Source organism: Pan troglodytes, chromosome 9 (genome assembly GCF_028858775.2).
Source record: "Pan troglodytes isolate AG18354 chromosome 9, NHGRI_mPanTro3-v2.0_pri, whole genome shotgun sequence".
NCBI lineage: Eukaryota > Metazoa > Chordata > Mammalia > Primates > Hominidae > Pan > Pan troglodytes.
Genome location: NC_072407.2, coordinates 131,790,095 through 131,809,596, shown reverse-complemented (window position 1 = coordinate 131,809,596; position 19,502 = coordinate 131,790,095). Strand labels below are relative to the sequence as shown.

The following is a 19,502-nucleotide window of genomic DNA, read 5'->3' as shown; positions in this document are numbered from 1 at the left end:
GCCTTTGCATAATGCTATGCCTTGAAGGTTCCTGCTTTTCTAATACACTGTGGAACACTCAAAAGCTGTTTCGGAGCTCAGGGATGCACCTGTATGGCTTGTTTATGTGGTCCATTTCTTGCAGCTGTTCCTTCCAGTTTCTCTCCATTTGTTGAATTCAAAGAGAAAACCCAGCAGTGGAAGTTGCTTGGTAAGTAATCCGTATTACCTACCCCAACAGGTTTTCGTTCTCCCGTTTCTTCCCCTAAGTTTATTTGTCTTCCAGTCAATATAGTCCTGCAGATTGGTTTAAAAAAGCAATATCAGACCTTATTTTGCTCTGTGAAGGAGTCCTTCAACACCCTTTTTGTACTCTCAAGGTGGGTTAACTAACTCCTCTGGTTGGACCAAAGCTGAGATGGAAGGAATAGCCTTTCTGTATGATGTAGTCTGGTGATGGCTAAATTTAAATCTGCAAGGGTATTTTGCAAGAGCATCAACATTTATATTAATCATACAGATGACTTTGGATTAATTTGTAATATAAATTTTTTCTTTCCTAAAAATGGGCTTTGCTATTGAGGAGAATGTGCAGCAGCCCCGAATAAGTTGTTTCTAAAGAACAGGGTTGTTATTTTTAAGTTTATAAAGCCCACTTAGTGTGTAAGTTGTCAAAACATGCATCTGAAGTCACTTGGAGGCTGTTACCTGGTGATGGTGAAAAGAGAGAAATCCAGTGTTGGTTTCTTGTTGAAATTCACAAGCACTTCTCTGTGCTGAGTGGTCTGTGGAGAAGTGTATGGAGAGCAGGTTATGAAAACGGTAGACTCATTCATTCGTTATTTATTACATTTATTCAGCTTCTGGGTGTCAGGCACTGTTGTTAGGTGCTGGGGGACACAATGGCTTCTGAGACAGTGTGCTCCTCTCGTAGGGCCTAAGGTCTGTTTGGGGAAGAAATACTTACTTAGATTTAATGACAAAATGATCCTTTCTGTGAAGGAAAAGTACCAGAGAGGATGGGTGTTTATGATAATAGGAATTGATGTAGTTTGCAGAGTTTGGAGGACCTTCCTGAGGAAGCAGCCTCTGAGCAGAGGTGTATGATGAATAGGACTGAGCCAGGCGGGCAGAGGGGAGGCAGCAGCATTCGAGGTGGAGGGGGTAGAACCTTTCCATGGGGAAGATTTGATCTAAAACAGTCACGCAACCCACGGGCTGTGAGAGCTGACAGTAATTTAGACACAGGGAGAGAGGATGGATACGTTTGAGAAAGAGTTAGGTGGGCTTGGTTATGGCTTGGCTGTGGGGAATGAAGGAGAATGGTGTGAGGCATGGCTCCTGCTAGATTTGCAGCTGGTGGAGGAAGGTGTTGTTCGTGCAGGTAGCAGCTGTGGAGGACTGGACTTGGAGGGTGGAGATCCCGAGTTTAGTTTTTAAAATTTATTTATTTATTCATTTATTTTTTGAGATAGAGTCTTGCTCTGTCCCCCAGGCTGGAGTACAGTGGCATGATCTTGGCTCACTGCAACCTCTGCCTCCCGGGCTCAAGCAATTCTCCTGCCGCCTCCTACTCCTGAGTAGCTGGGACCACAGGCGTGTGCAACCATGCCTGGCTGTTTTTTGTATTTTTAGTAGAGACAAGGTTTCCCCATGTTGTCCAGGCTGGTCTTGAACTCCTGAGCCCAGGTGATCCACCTGCCTCGGCCTCCCAAAGTGCTGGATTACAGGTGTGAGCCACTGCACCCAGCCTGACTTTAGTTTTAGAGCTGCATTTGAGGTATTTCAGTGGAGTTGTTGAATAGACAGTAGGATGTGTGGGTTTAGAATTCAGACCAGAGAGTTTAAGGGGGAGAGTGTTGGCATGTGTGTGGTGCAGGGCACAGATGATGCTGTTACCTGAGGAGGAAGCACAGAGTGAGGAGAGAGGGCCGAGGAGGGCTCTTCACGGCAGAGGGGCTGAGTGACAGCATGAGAGTGCGGGGGCAGGGGTTGACTATAGAGATGGGGAAAGCCTGGAGCAGGGTTTTCCTGAGTCTTGGGAGCCAGGAGACCGGATTGCCTGAGAAGTGGGGAGTGGTCATTTGCCTCTATAGTTCCTAAAAGATTCAGTAAGATAAAGACTAAAGATTTGTAAACATGGAGGAAGTTGTGAATTTTTCAGTGAGCGTGATTCTCTAGTGGAACGGTGGAGGCGAAGCCACCGTGAGCTGAAGGTGATGATGGTAGCTGACTGCAAGCACTCCCCCCATCTGTCAGGCTGCAGTAGCCATGGAGGGAGCACGTATACCTGGGCCTGGCAGAATGTTTCTTATAGGGCCAGATAATAAGCGTTTGAAGCTTGTCGGCCAGATGCTTTAGTTGAAGCTACTCTGCCATTGTTGGGAGGTTTCTGCAAATAGTGATATTGTGTATTGACCATGAAAACAAAGGTAGACAGCCCCTTTGAGAAGGGTAGCTGCATTCATCACATAAGCAGACCTGGCCGATGATGGTCCTGTGGCTTCTATGCTGGGCAGGAGACACAGGTGCCATCAGGGTCTCAGACAGCCTGAACAGAGTGACCTGAGAAGAGGGCACAGGAGACAGGGCTTATCTCTTTCTAGGCGGGTTGTGGAAAGTCAAGCTTTTTCCTGCCCCAGGGTCTTAACTGCTATGCTAGTGAATAGAATTTTCTCTGTGCCCCACTAGCCAGAAGCCTTTCTTACCTACAAAAATAGAATAATTACCTTGGTATAAGCTATGATGACATCCTTTGTGATGCTTACCACTTTTTGAATTGATTTTAAAATATGTGCTCTTTCCTCACTTGACTGTAAACTCCCATGAGGGTGGAGACTGAATTCACCGAGTAACCTTAGCTTCACATGCAGTGCGTGGCACAGTGGGTACTCAGCGAATGCCTGCGGAGTGAATGGTTTCATTAGGTGGCATCCAAGAGTGGTGGTCCAGGCTGACTTCCGCCAGCTGGAAGGCAGTGGATGTGTGAAGGATTGTTGCTACAGCTCCTGATAGAATCTCTCTGTGTTGTACTTACAGCTAGTAAAGAGAAAGCAGGATTCTCAATAATACCTTAGACCTTCTTATTTTTTTATCTCTTTATTCCTCTAATAGGCCAGTCCCAAGATAATGAAAAGGAATTAGCTGCCCTCTTCCAGCTATGGCTAGAGACCAAAGATCAGGCCTTCTGTAAGGTATGTTTTTTTAAGAAATACCAGATCCTTATCACTAGGTTTCCAGAGCTCTTAAGTTTGCCCAAATTCTTTAGTCCATTTACCTGTCAACGTTTTCTTTTTCTCCAGCAAGAAAATGAAGACAGCTCAGATGCCACAACACCTGTCCCTCGGGTGTGAGTACAATACTGTAGTGGTGGGTGGTGTCCCGGCAAACTGTAGTTCAGATATTGCCTTGGTTTTGTTAATACTTCTTGGTATGCTAGAGCTGTAATGGGCTTCAGAGCTCTGAGGAGTCCCCTGGTTCTTCCTGACTTGGCCGCACCCCCTGAGTGAACGGGACTCCTTGTGGAAGGGGCTGTGGTGAAGAGAGGGGCCAGCAGGAGAGCCTCTAAGGGGCATATGACCTGCTTTGTAGGTGGACATACTTTTTTAATGTGTGCTCCTCCCTGGGCTCCTACTTGAGAATTATTCATCTAGGCCATCTTAGTCCAGTAAATGGAAGCATGAAGTTGAGTGACTTGCTGAAGGTTAGCAGCAGGACCCCAGCTAGAACTTAGATCTCTTGACTCTTAGTCCTAGGCTCTTTATATCACATTGTCCCATGTTTCTTTTTCTGTCCTGGCATGGTTCGGTAGTTTTCTGACACCAGGACAGAGGCCCAGTCTAAGTGTGGCAGAACTTTTGCTTCATGTAATAGAGGTGTAGATCTCAAGCCCCTGGGTACTTTCCCTGGAGGTAGAAAAACAACCCTTATCTAACACACCTGAAGCCCTTTGTTCCTCTAAGGCCGAATTGTTTGTTGCCTTTAGAATGGACCTACTTAACAGCAATATTGAAAGCAGTAGGTAAAGATGTCAGCCTCTTGCCCATCTATCCACCCAGTACCTTTCTGGATTTCTAAGAATCAAGTGATTTTGGAATTACCAACAGGAGTTACTTCGTAGGAGCTGGAAAGTGGGCTCTTCGCCTTTTTAAGAATTGAGTGCTTATTGAGGGACATCTTTCCATGTCACAGTGGGAATGGTTCTGAAGCAGGGGCAATGGGTCTGACACACATGCCAGCTGTCAGGGTTGATACAGAATTCTTTATATTCCAGAAGAACTGACTATGTGGTGCGTCCCAGCACGGGGGAGGAGAAACGGGTTTTTCAGGAGCAGGTAAGAAGTACCTAAAAGCCAGTGTAAGTGTCTGCCTCTGTGAGCCATGCAGAGAGACGCTCTAAGCCTGACTCTCCTGCATCTACCTTCTTGCAAGAAACTCATACCTTTCCCCTTAGACCTTCTGTTGGCTGGGATTACTTGTTGGGCATGGAAACGGTGTGGGGAAGGGGAGTAAGAAATACTTGGATGATCTTGTCTTCCAGGTAGCAAAGTGCCTTCATATTACCTCCTTGTCCCTCTGCTCAGTGACTGGCTCTGAGAACCATCCTTTTCCCACTGTGGTTGGCTGAACATTCGTACTAGAATCACTTGTTCCTTCCTGTTTTAATTGTTCCATGTGGATCTGCTTATATTGTAAGGAAGCCCGAGAGAGAACCCCACTAATTCTGACCTAGAACTCTTGTCCCTTGTCTCTTGGTAGGAGCGTTACAGGTATAGCCAACCCCATAAGGCGTTCACCTTTCGCATGCACGGCTTTGAGTCTGTGGTGGGGCCAGTGAAGGGCGTGTTTGACAAGGAGACCTCGCTCAACAAGGCTCGGGAGCACTCCCTGCTGCGCTCCGACCGGCCTGCCTACGTCACCATTCTGTCTCTTGGTAGGTGGCACATGTCGATTATCAGAGATCCCTTTCTTCACCCCGCAGCTTTTCTCTTATCAACTCTGAACTCTGTCCTCCTTACCCCTCCACTCAGGTTAGGCTTTGAGAACAAGGCATAGTTTTTTGAAGCGTTGGAATTTGGGAGCTGAAGGGGACATCTTCAGCTCCCAGTCTTCTTCCTTAAGTTTGGGCTTATGTTTACGTTCGTTTAGGAGCTGCTCCCAGACCAGCTAAATGGGTTAAATACAGGAATTTGCTTCCTGCAGGCTATGCTTCATTTAACAGTGAGGATTCTTAACTTTTTGAGTGCCAGGAATCCCTTTGGCAGTCTGGTGGAACTTGTGGACCCCTTCTCAGAGTTATGCTTTTAAATGCATAAAATAAAATACAGTTACAAAAGAGACCAGTTGTTTTGAAGTAGTTATCAAAATGTTAAAACAAGTTTATGGTGCAGAAATATGTGTTGTTACTATGATGTTATATGACAAGATCTAGCAGGTCTGACATTTCTTGAAATTTCCGAGTAGTGATGAGTATAAATGATATTCTTAGCTATCTGCAGTAGCTGTAATATATGAAAATGTCTGATTTCTATTACACCATCACAGCACTGCAGTATATGGTTTGTTCCCTTTGTTAATAATTAAAGGAAATACTTAATTTCAGTTTAAGATGTAATTTTGCTTCCCACCTGAGTTCACAGGCCCTCTGAATTCTTAAGGTGTTACCTAAAAGTGACTCTTAAAAGTGTATAAGGGCTGGATGCGATGGCTCATGCGTGTAATCCCAGCACTTTGGGAGGCCAAGGCAGGCGGATCACCTGAGCTCAGGAGTTCAAGACCAGCCTGGTCAACGTGATGAAACCCTGTCTCTACTAAAAATGCAAAAATTAGCTGGACATGGTGGTGCACGGCTGTAATCCCAGCTACTCAGGAGGCTGAGGCAGGAGGATTGCTTGAACCTGGGAGGTGGAGGTTGCAGTGAGCTGAGATCATGCCCTTGCACCTCAGCCTGGGTGACAAGAGCGAAACTGTGTCTCAAAAAAAAAAAAAAAAAAAAAAAAAGAAGTGTATAGGGAACTCCAGTGGCTGAGCTGCCAGCTGCTGGAGGGCAGAGTGCACCTAATCCGGCATCAGGGAAGGTAGAGGAGCAGGAACCCCAGGGAGCTTTGCCCACCACTGCAGGTAGGGGAGGTTGTACCTCCGTAGGAACCCTGCCTGACTTGTGGACTGTGTGCTTTCTCATGTCATCAGTTCGGGACGCTGCGGCTCGACTGCCTAATGGAGAAGGCACACGGGCAGAGATCTGTGAACTGCTTAAGGACTCCCAGTTTCTTGCACCAGATGTCACCAGCACTCAGGTAGGACGGAGAAGAGATTACTTTTGCTTTGTTCCAGAATGGATTTAAGAAAACTTATCAGGAAATATAAAATATAACAAATTTTTTAAAAACTGAATGAAGTGAAAAATATACCTTGAGAAATGCATAGTGATCAAAACCCTTGCTGTTAGCGAAACACAAATTTTGCTCTAGGCTTTCTTTTAGCTTATGATAAAGGGCAGACTGGTCACTTACTTCACAGTATCCTTATAGTAAAAATAGATCAATATCTCAGTAGTCTTAACAGCATTTATTGTCTCGTCAAACGATTTGGGGAACTATTGGGAATACGCAGCTAGGCTGAGATAGAATCTGTATCAGCTGTGATTTAGATACAATGACATTTTTTTCCTAGGGTCCAAATAACTTCTGTTATCTAAGCTTGACTTGTTTCTTATTTCCCTTTGTCTGATTTGTAGGTAAATACAGTAGTGAGTGGTGCACTGGATCGGCTACATTATGAAAAAGATCCCTGTGTGAAATACGACATTGGACGAAAGCTGTGGATCTACCTGCATCGTGACCGGAGTGAAGAAGAGTTTGGTGTGTGAGGCCTCTGGGCACTGTCCGACCAGACTGGGGATACGTTCTGACTTTCTACCCCAATTCCATTATTCTTTTCATTGGCATATAGGTAGGACAAGATGGTAGAGGCGGGATTCAGTCCACTGGCAAGGTGTTGGTTTTTAACAAAGCCCCTCTTTTTAGTTTGCTAAGGTTAAACTCTGGCTGAAGCTTGCCCCTCTTGTTCACAGAGCGGATTCACCAAGCACAAGCAGCTGCAGCTAAAGCCAGAAAAGCTCTTCAGCAAAAACCCAAGCCCCCATCCAAGGTGGTAAGTGACTTCAGGAGAGTGTCTGCCCTAGGGATTCTGGGATGGAGGCAACTAAGAGTAGCTGCTCGGCTTTCACTTGGTGTGGGGCATCAGGAGCTGTAGGGGTGTCCCTTCCTTTAGGGGGATCTTCACGACACCAGGTGAGTTTTCTTTGTCTTCCGTTCTAGAAGTCCAGTAGCAAGGAGAGCTCCATAAAGGTCCTTAGCAGTGGCCCTTCTGAGCAGAGCCAGATGAGCCTCAGTGACTCCAGTATGCCACCCACCCCAGTCACACCTGTAACCCCCACCACACCAGCATTGCCCGCCATTCCCATCTCCCCTCCACCTGTATCGGCAGTGAACAAAAGCGGCCCTTCCACAGTCTCAGAACCAGCTAAGTCTAGCTCGGGGTAAGTTCCTCCTTTTCTTCAGCTTTTTCGTTCTAGAGTTCTTTTGTATGCATGTCCTAAGTTTTTGTTTTTTATCTTTCCCCGATGTTCCTCATAGTGTTCTTCTGGTGTCTTCACCAACAATGCCACATCTGGGAACAATGCTTTCCCCAGCTTCCAGCCAGACTACACCCAATTCTCAGGCTGCCGCCCGGGTCGTGAGCCACTCTGGCTCTGCTGGACTGTCTCAGGTGCGAGTGGTGGCCCAGCCTAGCCTTCCTGCTGTTCCCCAGCAGTCGGGAGGGCCGGCACAGACATTGCCACAGATGCCAGCAGGACCGCAGATCCGGGTTCCAGCCACTGCCACACAGACCAAAGTAGTGCCCCAGGTAAACAGGGAAGCTGTGGTCATTGGGAAGCAGGGATGCAGACCCAGAGGTGGGCTCATGAGTCAGATGGGCAGTGTCTGGGTAAGGACCGGGGAGCCATAGATTATTGCTACTGGTGATGACATTCGTCGGAATAAGCCACTGAATGTTCAGAGCTGTGTAAGCATTTTTAGATAGTGTGTTTATGTGTTGGGAATCAGATCTTCAGAGCAGTCTGGTGGTTTCCCTGGGACCCTAACATCAGGATCTTCGTAGAGGTGGGTTGTAAATGCGGACCTTGTGAGTCTGCCTCTCAGGCTCCTTCTGCTGTGCCTCTAGTCTTAGCTACGCCATGAACTAGTTGTGTGAGTTTAGAGAACATTTGTATCCTCTTTGTCTCAGTTTCCTTTGCTATAAAAGGGGTAAGATAGTATTTGTCCTCAGTGTGTAGGAATAAAATGAGATGTTAAATGTAAAATTCTGAAAATTAAGATATACACAAATGAGACATTTACAGTGTCCATTTTAGAGAGTGGTGTGCCTTAAGTACTGTGGGATTAGAAGCTCTTTGAGAGCAATGCTTCCTGGGTGCTGAGGGAGACTCTTGCTTCGAGTGCTGGTCTGCATCTTAGAGTCTAATTAAGCTCTCGGCCTCATGCCCTCAACTAGACAGTAATGGCCACCGTGCCCGTCAAAGCGCAGACTACGGCAGCCACTGTGCAGCGGCCTGGACCCGGGCAGACAGGGCTCACGGTGACAAGTCTCCCTGCCACAGCCAGCCCTGTGAGTAAGCCAGCCACGAGTTCTCCTGGGACCTCTGCTCCCAGTGCCTCCACGGCTGCCGTCATTCAAAATGTCACAGGACAGAACATCATCAAGCAGGTAGGTGGGGCTCTTTCCACGTGGATCTCAATCCTTCATCCTGGAGCAGGGACCACTGGAGCTGGAGGTTCTTGGCCAGACTGCATGCCCATGGGAAGAAGATTTGTCATCTTCGACTCTCAGCTTATAGATACTTAGGTGTGAGTTCCCACCAAAGGCAAAGGCAGTGCAGCTTTGATAGATGCTGAAGAGATTTCTTCTGTTTCATTCCATTTAATTCAGCATTTAGTAGTCGAGTTTCTGGATTTAGAATAGACTGTTCATGAGTTTATTTAGTGAAATTCCCGTGGCCACATTTTATTGGCTTCTCAGTTTACCACTCGTGAAAGTGGAATTTGCTTCTACTTTCTTGGTTGTGAATATAAAAGAATAATCATCGAACTTCAAAGACTCGTAAGCAGTATAGCAACTAATACTGATAGGAGTGCCTCCTGTGTGCCTGCACCGCGGTAAGCATTTTTTGCTTGTTAAATAGTCTAATCTTCTTAGCTCTGTGGGGTAGGCACTCTTATTATTTACAGGTGGAGAAATGGAACCACATAACGATAAAGTAATGTTTTTTTTTTTGTTCAACAAACATTAAGCCAGAGAGTGTCCTAAGTATTGGAGATTTAATGGTACATTAAACAGACTGAGTCCTTGCCCTCGCGGAACTCGTATTCTCATAGAGCTAAGAGACAAGTACCTCAGTGTGAGATAGTAATAAATGCTATGCTAATCAGTAGGCAGGCTCGGGTGGAGAGCAGTAGTGTGTTATTTTAGCTGCAGTGATTGGAGAAGGCCTCTCTGGGGAGGTGACATTTGAAAGAGATGAAAGAAAGTGTGCCATGAAGTGATGATTGGGAGATAAAACATTCGAGGCCCAGGAATGGCAAGTGCAGATGTTTTGTGTCAGGAATATGATTGAGGAACGAGAGGAAAATCACTGTGGCTGGAGTGTAGGGAGCAAGTGTGAGGGTGTGAGAAGATGAGGATGGGAGAGGTTGCCGGTAGTTAGATTATATGGGACTTTGACGTTAATTTAAATGTGAGGGGGAACCACTGGAAGATGGTGAGCAAGGGTGACTTGATCTGGTTTACATTTAAAGAAACATCCACCTGCTGGGTAGAATGAACAATGCGGGACAAGAACGGAAATGGGGAACCCCTGTAGGAGGCAGTGGCAGTCGTCCAGGTGAGAGGCAAGGCTGCCGCAGATGGGAGTGACCGTTCATCGGAGGTGGAGGGGAGCAGTGGGGTCTGGATGTGGTTGAAGTGGGAGCCAGTGCGGTTTGCTGGTGGCTTGAGTAGGGGTCTGAGAGGAGGAAGGTGAGACTTACCCCATCCATGGCTTTGGCTTGGGCGCTTGGTTAGATGGTGGCATCATTTATTGAGGTAGAAGAAAATTGAGGTGTGGAGACTGCAAGACAGAGAAAAGTGTGGTCGGGAAGGTGTGAGGTGTAGTGGCAGTGTGAGATGAGACTCGGTGGATCAGGATAATGCGTGGGCTTCACTGGGCCAGTGGATTGGTGGCTTTTGGGGAATGGGTTCAAAAGAGAAGGCGAGGAAGTGGAGACAGTGAGTATGATTGGCCTCTGTACTCGTGGGTTCCACATCCTCAGATTCAGCTAACCATGGATTATTTGGAAAAAACCCCAGTAAAAAACAACAATACAACAAAAAATAATACAGATTAAAAAACCAATACAGTATAGAAGCTATTTACACAGGATTTACAATGTATTAGATATTATAGGTAATTTAGAGACGATTTTAACTACACGGGAGGATGTTTGTTGCTTTTATGGAGATAGTGCATTTTGTGTAAGGGACTTGAGCTTCTGTGGATGTTAGTGTCTACCTGGGGGCATCCTGGAACCAGTCTCTCGCACATACCAAGGGGTGATTATATAGGTAGTTTTTAGAGGAATTTTGCTTCTGAAGAGAGCAGAGAACTGGAGTTGAATGTGGAGTGGAGTAGGTGGAGGGAGGTGTAGAGTTAGCCAGGATTGGTTGTTTTTTAGGGTGGGAAGTATTACAGCATGTTTGCATTCTGATGGCCGTAGTCCAGTAGAAGGGAGAAGATAGATCATGCCACAGAGAGACGAAGTCCCTGAGTAAGGTTAAAAGGCTTGCATCTGTTACACATGAGGGAATTGGCCTTAGGAGGTGGGAAGCCGGGCTCAGTTGTACACCTGTAGTCCCAGCTACTCAGGAGACTGAGGCAGGAGGAAATTTAAGCCCAGGAGTTCGAGGCTACAGTGAGCTCTGATTGTACCACTGCATTCCAGCCTAGTGACATAGCAAGACCCCGTCTCAAAAAGTCCTTTTCTAGGTTATAGATGTGTACAGAGATACTGATCAGTAAAATAATAGATCTTGGATTTACTTTAATATATTCTAATTCCTCCCTCCCCCACCACAGTGGGGAGGGATAGCTAAAACAAAGTATTAATTTTTGAAGCTGGGTGAAAGGGTATAACAAACCCTTGTTTGTTATACTGTTCTCTACTTCTGTGAATGTTTGCAAAATAAAAAGTTAAAAAAAAATACAAAACATCTACCCATGAAACGGAAGTTTGTCTGGTTGTATTTTGTAACCGGTTTACTATTGTGAATCCCTCATCAGTGCTGCTTCTCCCCATTCAGGTGGCAATCACCGGGCAGCTTGGTGTGAAGCCCCAAACAGGCAACAGCATTCCACTCACAGCCACTAACTTCCGCATCCAGGGTAAGGATGTATTGCGTCTGCCGCCCTCTTCCATCACCACAGATGCCAAGGGCCAGACGGTTCTGCGAATCACTCCGGACATGATGGCCACATTGGCCAAGTCCCAGGTTACCACAGTCAAATTGACCCAGGACCTCTTCGGGACAGGAGGCAACACTACAGGCAAAGGCATCTCTGCCACCTTACACGTCACTTCCAATCCAGTCCATGCAGCTGATAGCCCTGCCAAGGCCAGTTCAGCCAGTGCCCCTTCATCCACTCCAACAGGTACCACTGTGGTCAAAGTGACTCCTGACCTCAAGCCAACAGAAGCCTCAAGTTCGGCTTTTCGCTTGATGCCAGCTCTTGGCGTGAGTGTGGCTGACCAGAAGGGAAAAAGCACAGTGGCCTCTTCAGAAGCAAAACCAGCTGCCACGATCCGCATTGTGCAGGGACTGGGAGTGATGCCTCCCAAAGCAGGCCAGACCATCACCGTTGCAACCCACGCCAAGCAAGGGGCCTCGGTGGCCAGTGGGTCTGGAACTGTCCATACTTCAGCGGTGTCCTTACCCAGTATGAATGCTGCTGTGTCCAAGACTGTAGCTGTGGCTTCTGGGGCTGCAAGCACCCCCATCAGCATCGGCACAGGAGCCCCCACCGTGCGGCAGGTCCCTGTCAGCACCACGGTTGTGTCCACGTCCCAGGCTGTGAGTAACTAGTGGTAAAGCTTAGGCCTTCTTTTTAGAAAACTTAATCAAGGCTCAACTGCCCATTACCCGAGAAACTCCCTAAAAACTAGGAAACTTCTTTTTAGGAGTGGAAATTAGAGGCCCTAAAAGCACCTCATTTACCCCAAATAGATTTATTTACTGATAGACTTTTGTCTGTGTTTCCTTTGAAACACAATTTATGTGTCAGACTGTGTTTCCTTTGAAACACAATTTATCAAAGTGTGGTACATGCATACATTCTTTTCAAATGGTAAAGAACAGTGCAGACAAAATAAAACCTGACTACATTCCAGTTCTCCCTTCATGAAGACTAATTGCTGTTGGTAGTTCAGCATTTATCCTCCTAGTCCTTTTCTTGAGCATTTTCATACATGTACACGTAGTTTAAAAAACACCCATGAGAGACTTTATATATTCTGTGATTTGCTTTATTTGTTTGTTTATTTTTGAGATGGAGTCTCACTCTTGTTGCCCAGGCTGGAGCGCAATGGCACGATCTCGGCTCACTGCAACCTCCGCCTCCTGGGTTCAAGTGATTCTCCTGCCTCAGCCTCCTGAGTAGCTAGGACTACAGGCATGTGTCATCACACCCGGCTTATTTTGTGTTTTTAGTAGAGACAGGGTTTCTCCATGCTGGTCACGATAATCCTGACCTCAGATGATCCACCCGCCTCGGCCGGCCAAAGCGTTGGGATTACAGGCATGGGTCACCGCCCACGGCTGCTATATTTATTTTTTAGAAATGTCTTGATGGTCGTTCTAGGCCATACACAGATACTGACTGGGGTCTTTTTAATGGTGTAGTAACCGGTAGAAGGGGCTCTGCTAAAGGATGCGTTTCCACTGTTAGCCAGGCAGTGGTGAATGTGTCTGGGCTTATGTGTGAACGTTTCTGAAGCGGAGAGTGCTAGTGCAAGCCTTGGGGGTGCACACATGGAGAGTTGAGATACTCCAGCGGTGCCGCCTGAAAGGCCACATCCACATGTGCCCCTATCAGCAAGCCTCCTGTTTCCCCTAGACCTTAACCAGTGCTGATACCACGTCTTTTTAACCTCGCATACCTGTCTTACTGGTGAAAAGGGGGTTCTTTTTTGATTTCATTTCCCTGATATGAGTGAAGTTGAGTATCCATTCATTTGGAGATTGGCATGTGCTCCCTGGTGAGTAAATCTTTGCCACTTTTCTTTTGAGGTATTTGGCATTTTCATATTGTTTGAGGTGGCTTTTTATAACATCCAGAAGATACGGCATCTGTGGATGTGAATTCTTTATATACATAGAAAATATTTTTTTCCAGTCTGTCATCTTTTAACCTTATATATGGAGTCTTTTGCTCTACAGATCTTTATAATTGTATCTAATTAGATCTGTCAGCATTTCCTTTAATGGTTTCTAGGTTTCATGTCTGTGTCTTCCTTACCCCAGGATTATAAAATGTTAACCTTTATTTTCATAAAATACCTTGAGTTTTAAAAAAAAGTATAATTGTTAATGCATTTGAAATATATTTTTGTGAATAGGATGAAGTTGAAATCTCACTTCCTAGTTTTCAAATTTGCCAAAATAATCAACTATTGCTTCCCCCACTAGCTTGAAAGGCTGCATTTATCATAAACCAAATCCCCATATCCCCACACAGGTGTCTGTGGATGCATGTGTGTTTTCTCTTCAGCCTCTAGGTAAGGAGCATTGTTCAGAAGAGGGGTGTGTATGGACAGTATAAAATACAGTTTCACTTTACTGAGCAAGCTATATAGGGAAACCTTCATAAATTGGGATAAAAGCCAGAGCAGTGAAGAAGGATATAAACATAAGTCAAATGAATACCCAAAACAGAAAATCTTAACATAGTGTGGTTAAAAAAGAAACAGTTGGTCAGGCGCAGTGTCTCACGCCTGTAATCCCAGCACTTTGGGAGGCCGAGGTGGGCGGATCACCTGAGGTCAGGAGTTCGAGACCAGCCTGGCCAACATGGTGAAACCTCGTCCCTACCAGAAATACAAAAATTAGCTGGGCGTGGTGGCGGGCACCAGTAATCCCAGCTACTCAGGAGGCTGAGGCAGGATAATCGTTTGAACCCGGGAGGCGGAAGTTGCAGTGAGCCAAGATCGTGCCATTGTACTCCAGCCTGGATGGCAGAGCGAGACTCTGTCTCAAAAAAAAAACAAAAAAAAAACAAAAAAGAGTTACTTAGGTTTCCACATCATAGAAGTTGAAACAAGGAAGCGGGAAACTGCACTCACTTGATCCACTTTTGTTTCTTTTGAATCCCTCTAACAGAAAGGTTATATCGAGTGTCATCTGTCCTGTTATAATCAACCTGGGTAGGTGCAACTGGAGAGCATTTGGTGGGGCAGGAAGTATTGATGGTGCTTACTTCCCCCTGTCTAGTCAGCTTTTTGGTAGTTCCTGAAGGGATCATTCTAGGCAGTGTACTGGTCTGAGATGTTTTAAGCAACAAAGGCATTTCGAGGAAGAACAAAACCATAAGTAAATGTATCTGGAGGTACCATCTCAAGGTATTCTGTTGCCTGTTGCCCTCTTTGCATGCTTTTTTAACAGGCTCCAGGCTGTGGGTGTACCCCATGGAGATAGGTGCGGGGACCTGCGGCGCAGTTTTGCAGCTGAGTGCCCGTCTCCTTAGTGTTAGCCTGCCTCTGTGGAATGCTGATGCCCTCTCCCAGCATCCTGTCAGCCAGCCCTCTTGAATTTTTTAAAACTCAGATTTAATTTACATAAGATTTTACTGCATAGAAATTTTATTACCAGTCAAGCATTAAAATCAAGGCCATCTGAAAACAGGTAATGCAGTGACCTATCTTAACCATCCTGAAGTCCCAAAGACTCTAGGCCTTCTCAGTTTCTAAAAAAAATTCTTCTTAGGCTTTATTAGCTTGGGGGTTGGACTTTTCACTTGATTGAGTTTATTATTAGTGTCCCCTAGCTAACCTCTCTTATCTCCGGGAGAAATGGAAAGCACCGGAGAGCATGGCCTCTCCCTAATCTAGCATGCCCTGCTGTTTGTTCCTCACCAGTGGCCCTGCGCTCCAGTGAGTAGTTGTGTGCTTTAGGTATTAACTCTTGAGCTCCTCTGTCCTTCCTCAAATTTATTTCACCAAATAGTGATTGTGTGCCCAGCACTGTGCCATGTACTGAGGGATACAGAGATAAGCCTCTGTCCTCCAAGGAACTCACAATCTTGGACTGTGCTAAAGTGAGGACACACCTGCCTTTGTGATTTAGATACAGGTTTTATCCTGTTGAAAGCAGATAGATGGGTTGCTGCTGCTTCTGGTGGCATGAAAGAGGATGATAAAAGATCAGATTTCACCTGACTATGGTATATAAATAGTTCTTTAGGGTTTTCTGGGCCCAAACCTCAGGAGCCTTGAGACCCTGGTGGGTACTGGGGACTGACAGCATCTGTAGTGCTTGCTTCTCAGTTCCTGATGCCCTGGAGGTGACACTTGCTGGTTTTCTTTACCTCCTGTCTTACAAAACCTGACTGCTTTTTTTTTCTAGGGGAAGTTGCCTACACGGATCACAGTTCCCCTCTCTGTGATCAGCCAGCCAATGAAGGGCAAGAGCGTGGTCACAGCCCCCATCATCAAAGGCAACCTTGGAGCCAAGTAAGTACCATGTCATGGTAAAGGAATCAATTCGGGGGTGGAAGTGGCAGGCAGGGCTTACCAGTCCTTGTCACCAAGTGGCAAAGTGGCTGGTCTTTCTTGGGCCCTCCTTTGACACCTCTGCTTTATTGTGCTCATCAACAGTATTTATTGAGCATCCAGTATTGTTTTAGGTGCAGTGATTAAAACAGATGAAAATCCCTGCTGTTGTCCAAGCATACATTGTAAAGTAGAGAAATAATAAAAAAGCAACATGTGTGGTGATGCATACTGGAGAGAAAAGGGTGTGGGAAGTGCTAGGATGGGGCTCAGCTAGGTGTGAGGGAAGCCTCCCTTTGACATTTGAGCTCTGAACCTAAGCAGTTCAGGGAATGAGGGCCACCTGTGGCCTTAATTTAAACAGGGATAAAGGGCACGATGAAATGAGTCTGCAGTCTCAGGGCAGCTTGTGAGATGTGGCTATTAGGGGGAGCGTTTCTTGCAGAAGTGCACACCTCTCTGGGGCCCTGTCCACTATTCCTGCTGGTCAGGGCCAGGAGCCAAGGGCCATTTTATCCAGAGCACTGGGGTCTTCTGGGATTACTGTCTTCTCCTGCCATGGGAAGTGGTGAAGCTGGAAGAAAGGTGGTCTCAGCAGTTGGTTTCCATTTAATCTGAAATGCTGGGATTTTCATTGGCACAGACCTCCCTGTTGTCCTTCAATACACGGCCTAAATCTGGGCCAGAGAATACCTGTCGATATCATTATATCTCACCCCTGCTTTCCCTCCACAGCCTCAGTGGGTTGGGCCGCAACATCATCCTCACAACTATGCCAGCAGGCACTAAGCTCATTGCTGGCAATAAGCCTGTTAGTTTCCTCACTGCTCAGCAGTTGCAGCAGCTTCAGCAGCAAGGTCAGGCCACACAGGTAAGGCCCAGGGCAAATTCTTGGCCATATCCGGCTCCTCTCTGATTCCACTGCTGTTCTTAACTGGTGAGTCCGCTTGCAATCCATTGACCTGACCTTCTGTCTTTGTAAACAGGTGCGCATCCAGACTGTCCCTGCATCCCATCTCCAACAGGGAACAGCTTCTGGCTCCTCCAAAGCAGTCTCCACTGTTGTTGTGACTACAGCTCCGTCTCCTAAACAGGCACCTGAGCAACAATGATTATGAGAGAGGATGGCTTCCGTGAAAGACCATGCCTGGTCTGTCCTGGCTGAGAAGGGACCAGGGAGGTTGCATCATTGTTTTAAGCTTGCCTGTTCAAGGCAGCCAGGCGGGGGGTGATGGCAACAGTGGCCTGGATTCGTGGCCTGGATTCTGCTGCCACGTGCCATAGTGGAGCACCCTGAGAAAGGTTCACTCCAGGGTTCCAGGATCTGCTCTCTACCAATCTAGGAGAATATTCTGTTGAAATTGCAGGAATTACCAGTTACGTCCAACAAGCCAGAGTTCTGAGAGTAAGACCCCCGGGGAAGGCTTACCACTTGCAGAGTGCACACAGCGAATAGGCTGGTTCTCCATGAGGATTGTATTTTTTGGCTTCTGGTCTTCTCCATGACTAGTGGTCTGGATAGGAGTTTTGTGTCCAGAAAATTTTATGTAATTTATTTTTTTAAAGAACCTGTTGTACATCTTTCTCAAATACAAACTTGGGCTTTAGCCGCCCCCTCCACCAAACCGATGACTTACTCTTTTGACTAGAATGAGAAAATGGCAAGAATCTTAGTAAGGTGGTAGCCAGCTTGGTGACTGCATAGGAATCGAGAGGCTGTAAGATGGGAATTCATTGTAGGCAGCGAGGTAGAGTGGGTCCCCTGAAATGGGATTCGCTTGGCACTGCCTCTTACAGATAGGGGTGTTGGGATCTTGATTGTGGCCACCCCCCCCCCCCCCACCAGCTTTACCTGCCCACTTCGTCCTTCTTGGCAAGCCTGTTCACATGGACGTCCAGAGCCAGTGGACAGAGAGGAGGGGACTGACAGCAGAGGTGCTGCTTTTGCAGCAGAAACTTTGTTGCAGTTCAGAGAGTATACATTCTGCTCTGCTCCAGAGCAAGAGTTGCAAACCAGGCCCTTGGGGCTGGCCATTTGTTTTTGTAAATAAAGTTTTATTGGAACACAGCCCAGACCAATTTGTGTTTGTGTTATCTGTGGCTGCTTTCAGATTCGAAGGCAAAATTGAGTAGTTGACATAGAGACTGGATGGCCCTGAAGCCTAAAGTATTTCCTATATGGCCTTTTAAGTAAAAGTGTTTTTTTTTTTTGTTTGTTTGTTTGTTTTTGTGGCCGGAGGCGGTGGCTCACGCCTGTAAATCCCAGCACTTTGGGAGGCCAAGGCGGGCGGATCACGAGGTCAGGAGATCGAGACCATCCTGAACAACATGGTGGAACCCTGTTTCTACTAAACTACAAAAAATTAGCCGGGCGTGGTGGTGTGCACCTGTAGTCGCAGCTACTCGGGAGGCTGAGGTAGGGGAATTGCTTGAAGCCGGGAGGCGGAGGCTGCAGTGAGCCGAGATCATGCCACTGCACTCCAGCCTGCAAGACTCCATCTCGAAAAAAAATTTTTTGACCCTTGATCCAGAGTAGAGATGGTGGAGGACAGTGGGGGTGCAAGGAACAGGGATCTGTCTGCCTGGCAGTACCAGCCCCAAAAGAAGCCAGTCTAGATTTGCAGGTCATTTAATCCTGGCTATTTCACGCTTCTCAGCCTCTCAGCTACAGGCAGAGCTCAGGACGATATTTTAAAATGTAATTAATTCAAGCACTGGTTGTCAACAATATATGCATCTCTTGTTTTGGGGCAGCAGTGAGTGGTAAAGGCTTTCTGAGGTGATGGTGCTTCCCTGTTTCTCTTGAAAGAGCCCAAGTTATTAAAAACGTATCTTTAATTTTTGGAGTGTATTGAAGCTCTTGTGGGTTGAAGAGGTGGAGCTGAAGGATGTGGGATGGAGGCAGCCTGGCTTAGTTGTTGGATGGTTAGGGGGTTGCGAAGCGGAGGAGGGTCTGGGAGGCTGGTTGGCTCCGCAGCTGTTTCACAGACATTTTGTTTAATTCTTAGAGCAATTTTGTAAAATCAGTGTCATCATTCCCCTTTAACCGTTGGAAGACATGATTCTGAGTTGAAGTTAAAGAGAAGCTTCTGATTCTAAGTCAAGTCTCTCTCTGTTGCCTTCCTCCGGGCAGGAGGGCTGTGATGTATCCTGGCGAGCCTGGGGGCGATCCAGTCTTAGGAGGTGGGAGGCCTGCATTGCAGAGAGCAGAGGTGAATGGGCCTCCCAGGTTGAGCTTGTGATGGGCAAGTAGACTGGCACGGGATGAGGTTGGCAGTGGGGAGAGGTAGGATGCAGTGCGGGGAAATGGGCCTTTCCACCTGAGAAAGGCGAGTGTGTCTGCGTTTGATAATCCTTTGATATTTGCGTATCTGTTATTTTCAAGAATCACATTTCACATAGAAAGCCATGTGACAGTTTTTAAATAAAAAAAAAAAAAAAGGTAGAAATTCCAGAGATCTTGTCTTAGGTATTTACTGCCAGCTACAAACAAACCCCTTTTGAATTTACTTAACAAGGAATTTAATAAAAGTAGCTCTGGCATTCAGCCGCAGCCCTGCCCACATTCCTGTTAGCTGAGGTCACCTGACTCTGCTTGTTGTTTTTGCACAGGCAGACGTGTGCATTCTGGAGAGCAGGGAGTGAGTGTAAAGTTTAGGTTGCGTC

General features: G+C 46.5%; 1 protein-coding gene across 34 annotated transcripts in view; it reads left to right on the top strand.

Annotated features, from left to right (window-relative positions):
* Positions 1-17,904, top strand: part of NFRKB (nuclear factor related to kappaB binding protein) — a 31,898-nt gene extending 13,994 nt beyond the window's left edge. For 25 of the 34 annotated variants that reach the window (XM_054662843.2, XM_054662839.2, XM_024347479.3 and 22 more), the window contains 15 exons: positions 125-190; positions 3,094-3,173; positions 3,282-3,328; positions 4,253-4,313; positions 4,738-4,912; positions 6,169-6,275; positions 6,716-6,839; positions 7,052-7,131; positions 7,299-7,519; positions 7,617-7,887; positions 8,536-8,748; positions 11,377-12,144; positions 15,691-15,797; positions 16,572-16,707; positions 16,823-17,904. In XM_054662843.2, the coding sequence (XP_054518818.1) occupies positions 125-190; positions 3,094-3,173; positions 3,282-3,328; positions 4,253-4,313; positions 4,738-4,912; positions 6,169-6,275; positions 6,716-6,839; positions 7,052-7,131; positions 7,299-7,519; positions 7,617-7,887; positions 8,536-8,748; positions 11,377-12,144; positions 15,691-15,797; positions 16,572-16,707; positions 16,823-16,948 (2,582 nt within the window). In that variant the 3' untranslated portion in view covers positions 16,949-17,904. The remainder of the gene's footprint in view (positions 1-124; positions 191-3,093; positions 3,174-3,281; positions 3,329-4,252; positions 4,314-4,737; positions 4,913-6,168; positions 6,276-6,715; positions 6,840-7,051; positions 7,132-7,298; positions 7,520-7,616; positions 7,888-8,535; positions 8,749-11,376; positions 12,145-15,690; positions 15,798-16,571; positions 16,708-16,822) is intronic. The other 9 variants (XM_054662852.2, XM_063783541.1, XM_063783537.1 and 6 more) reach the window with 1 other exon arrangement.
* The last annotated feature ends 1,598 nt before the right edge of the window (positions 17,905-19,502 follow it).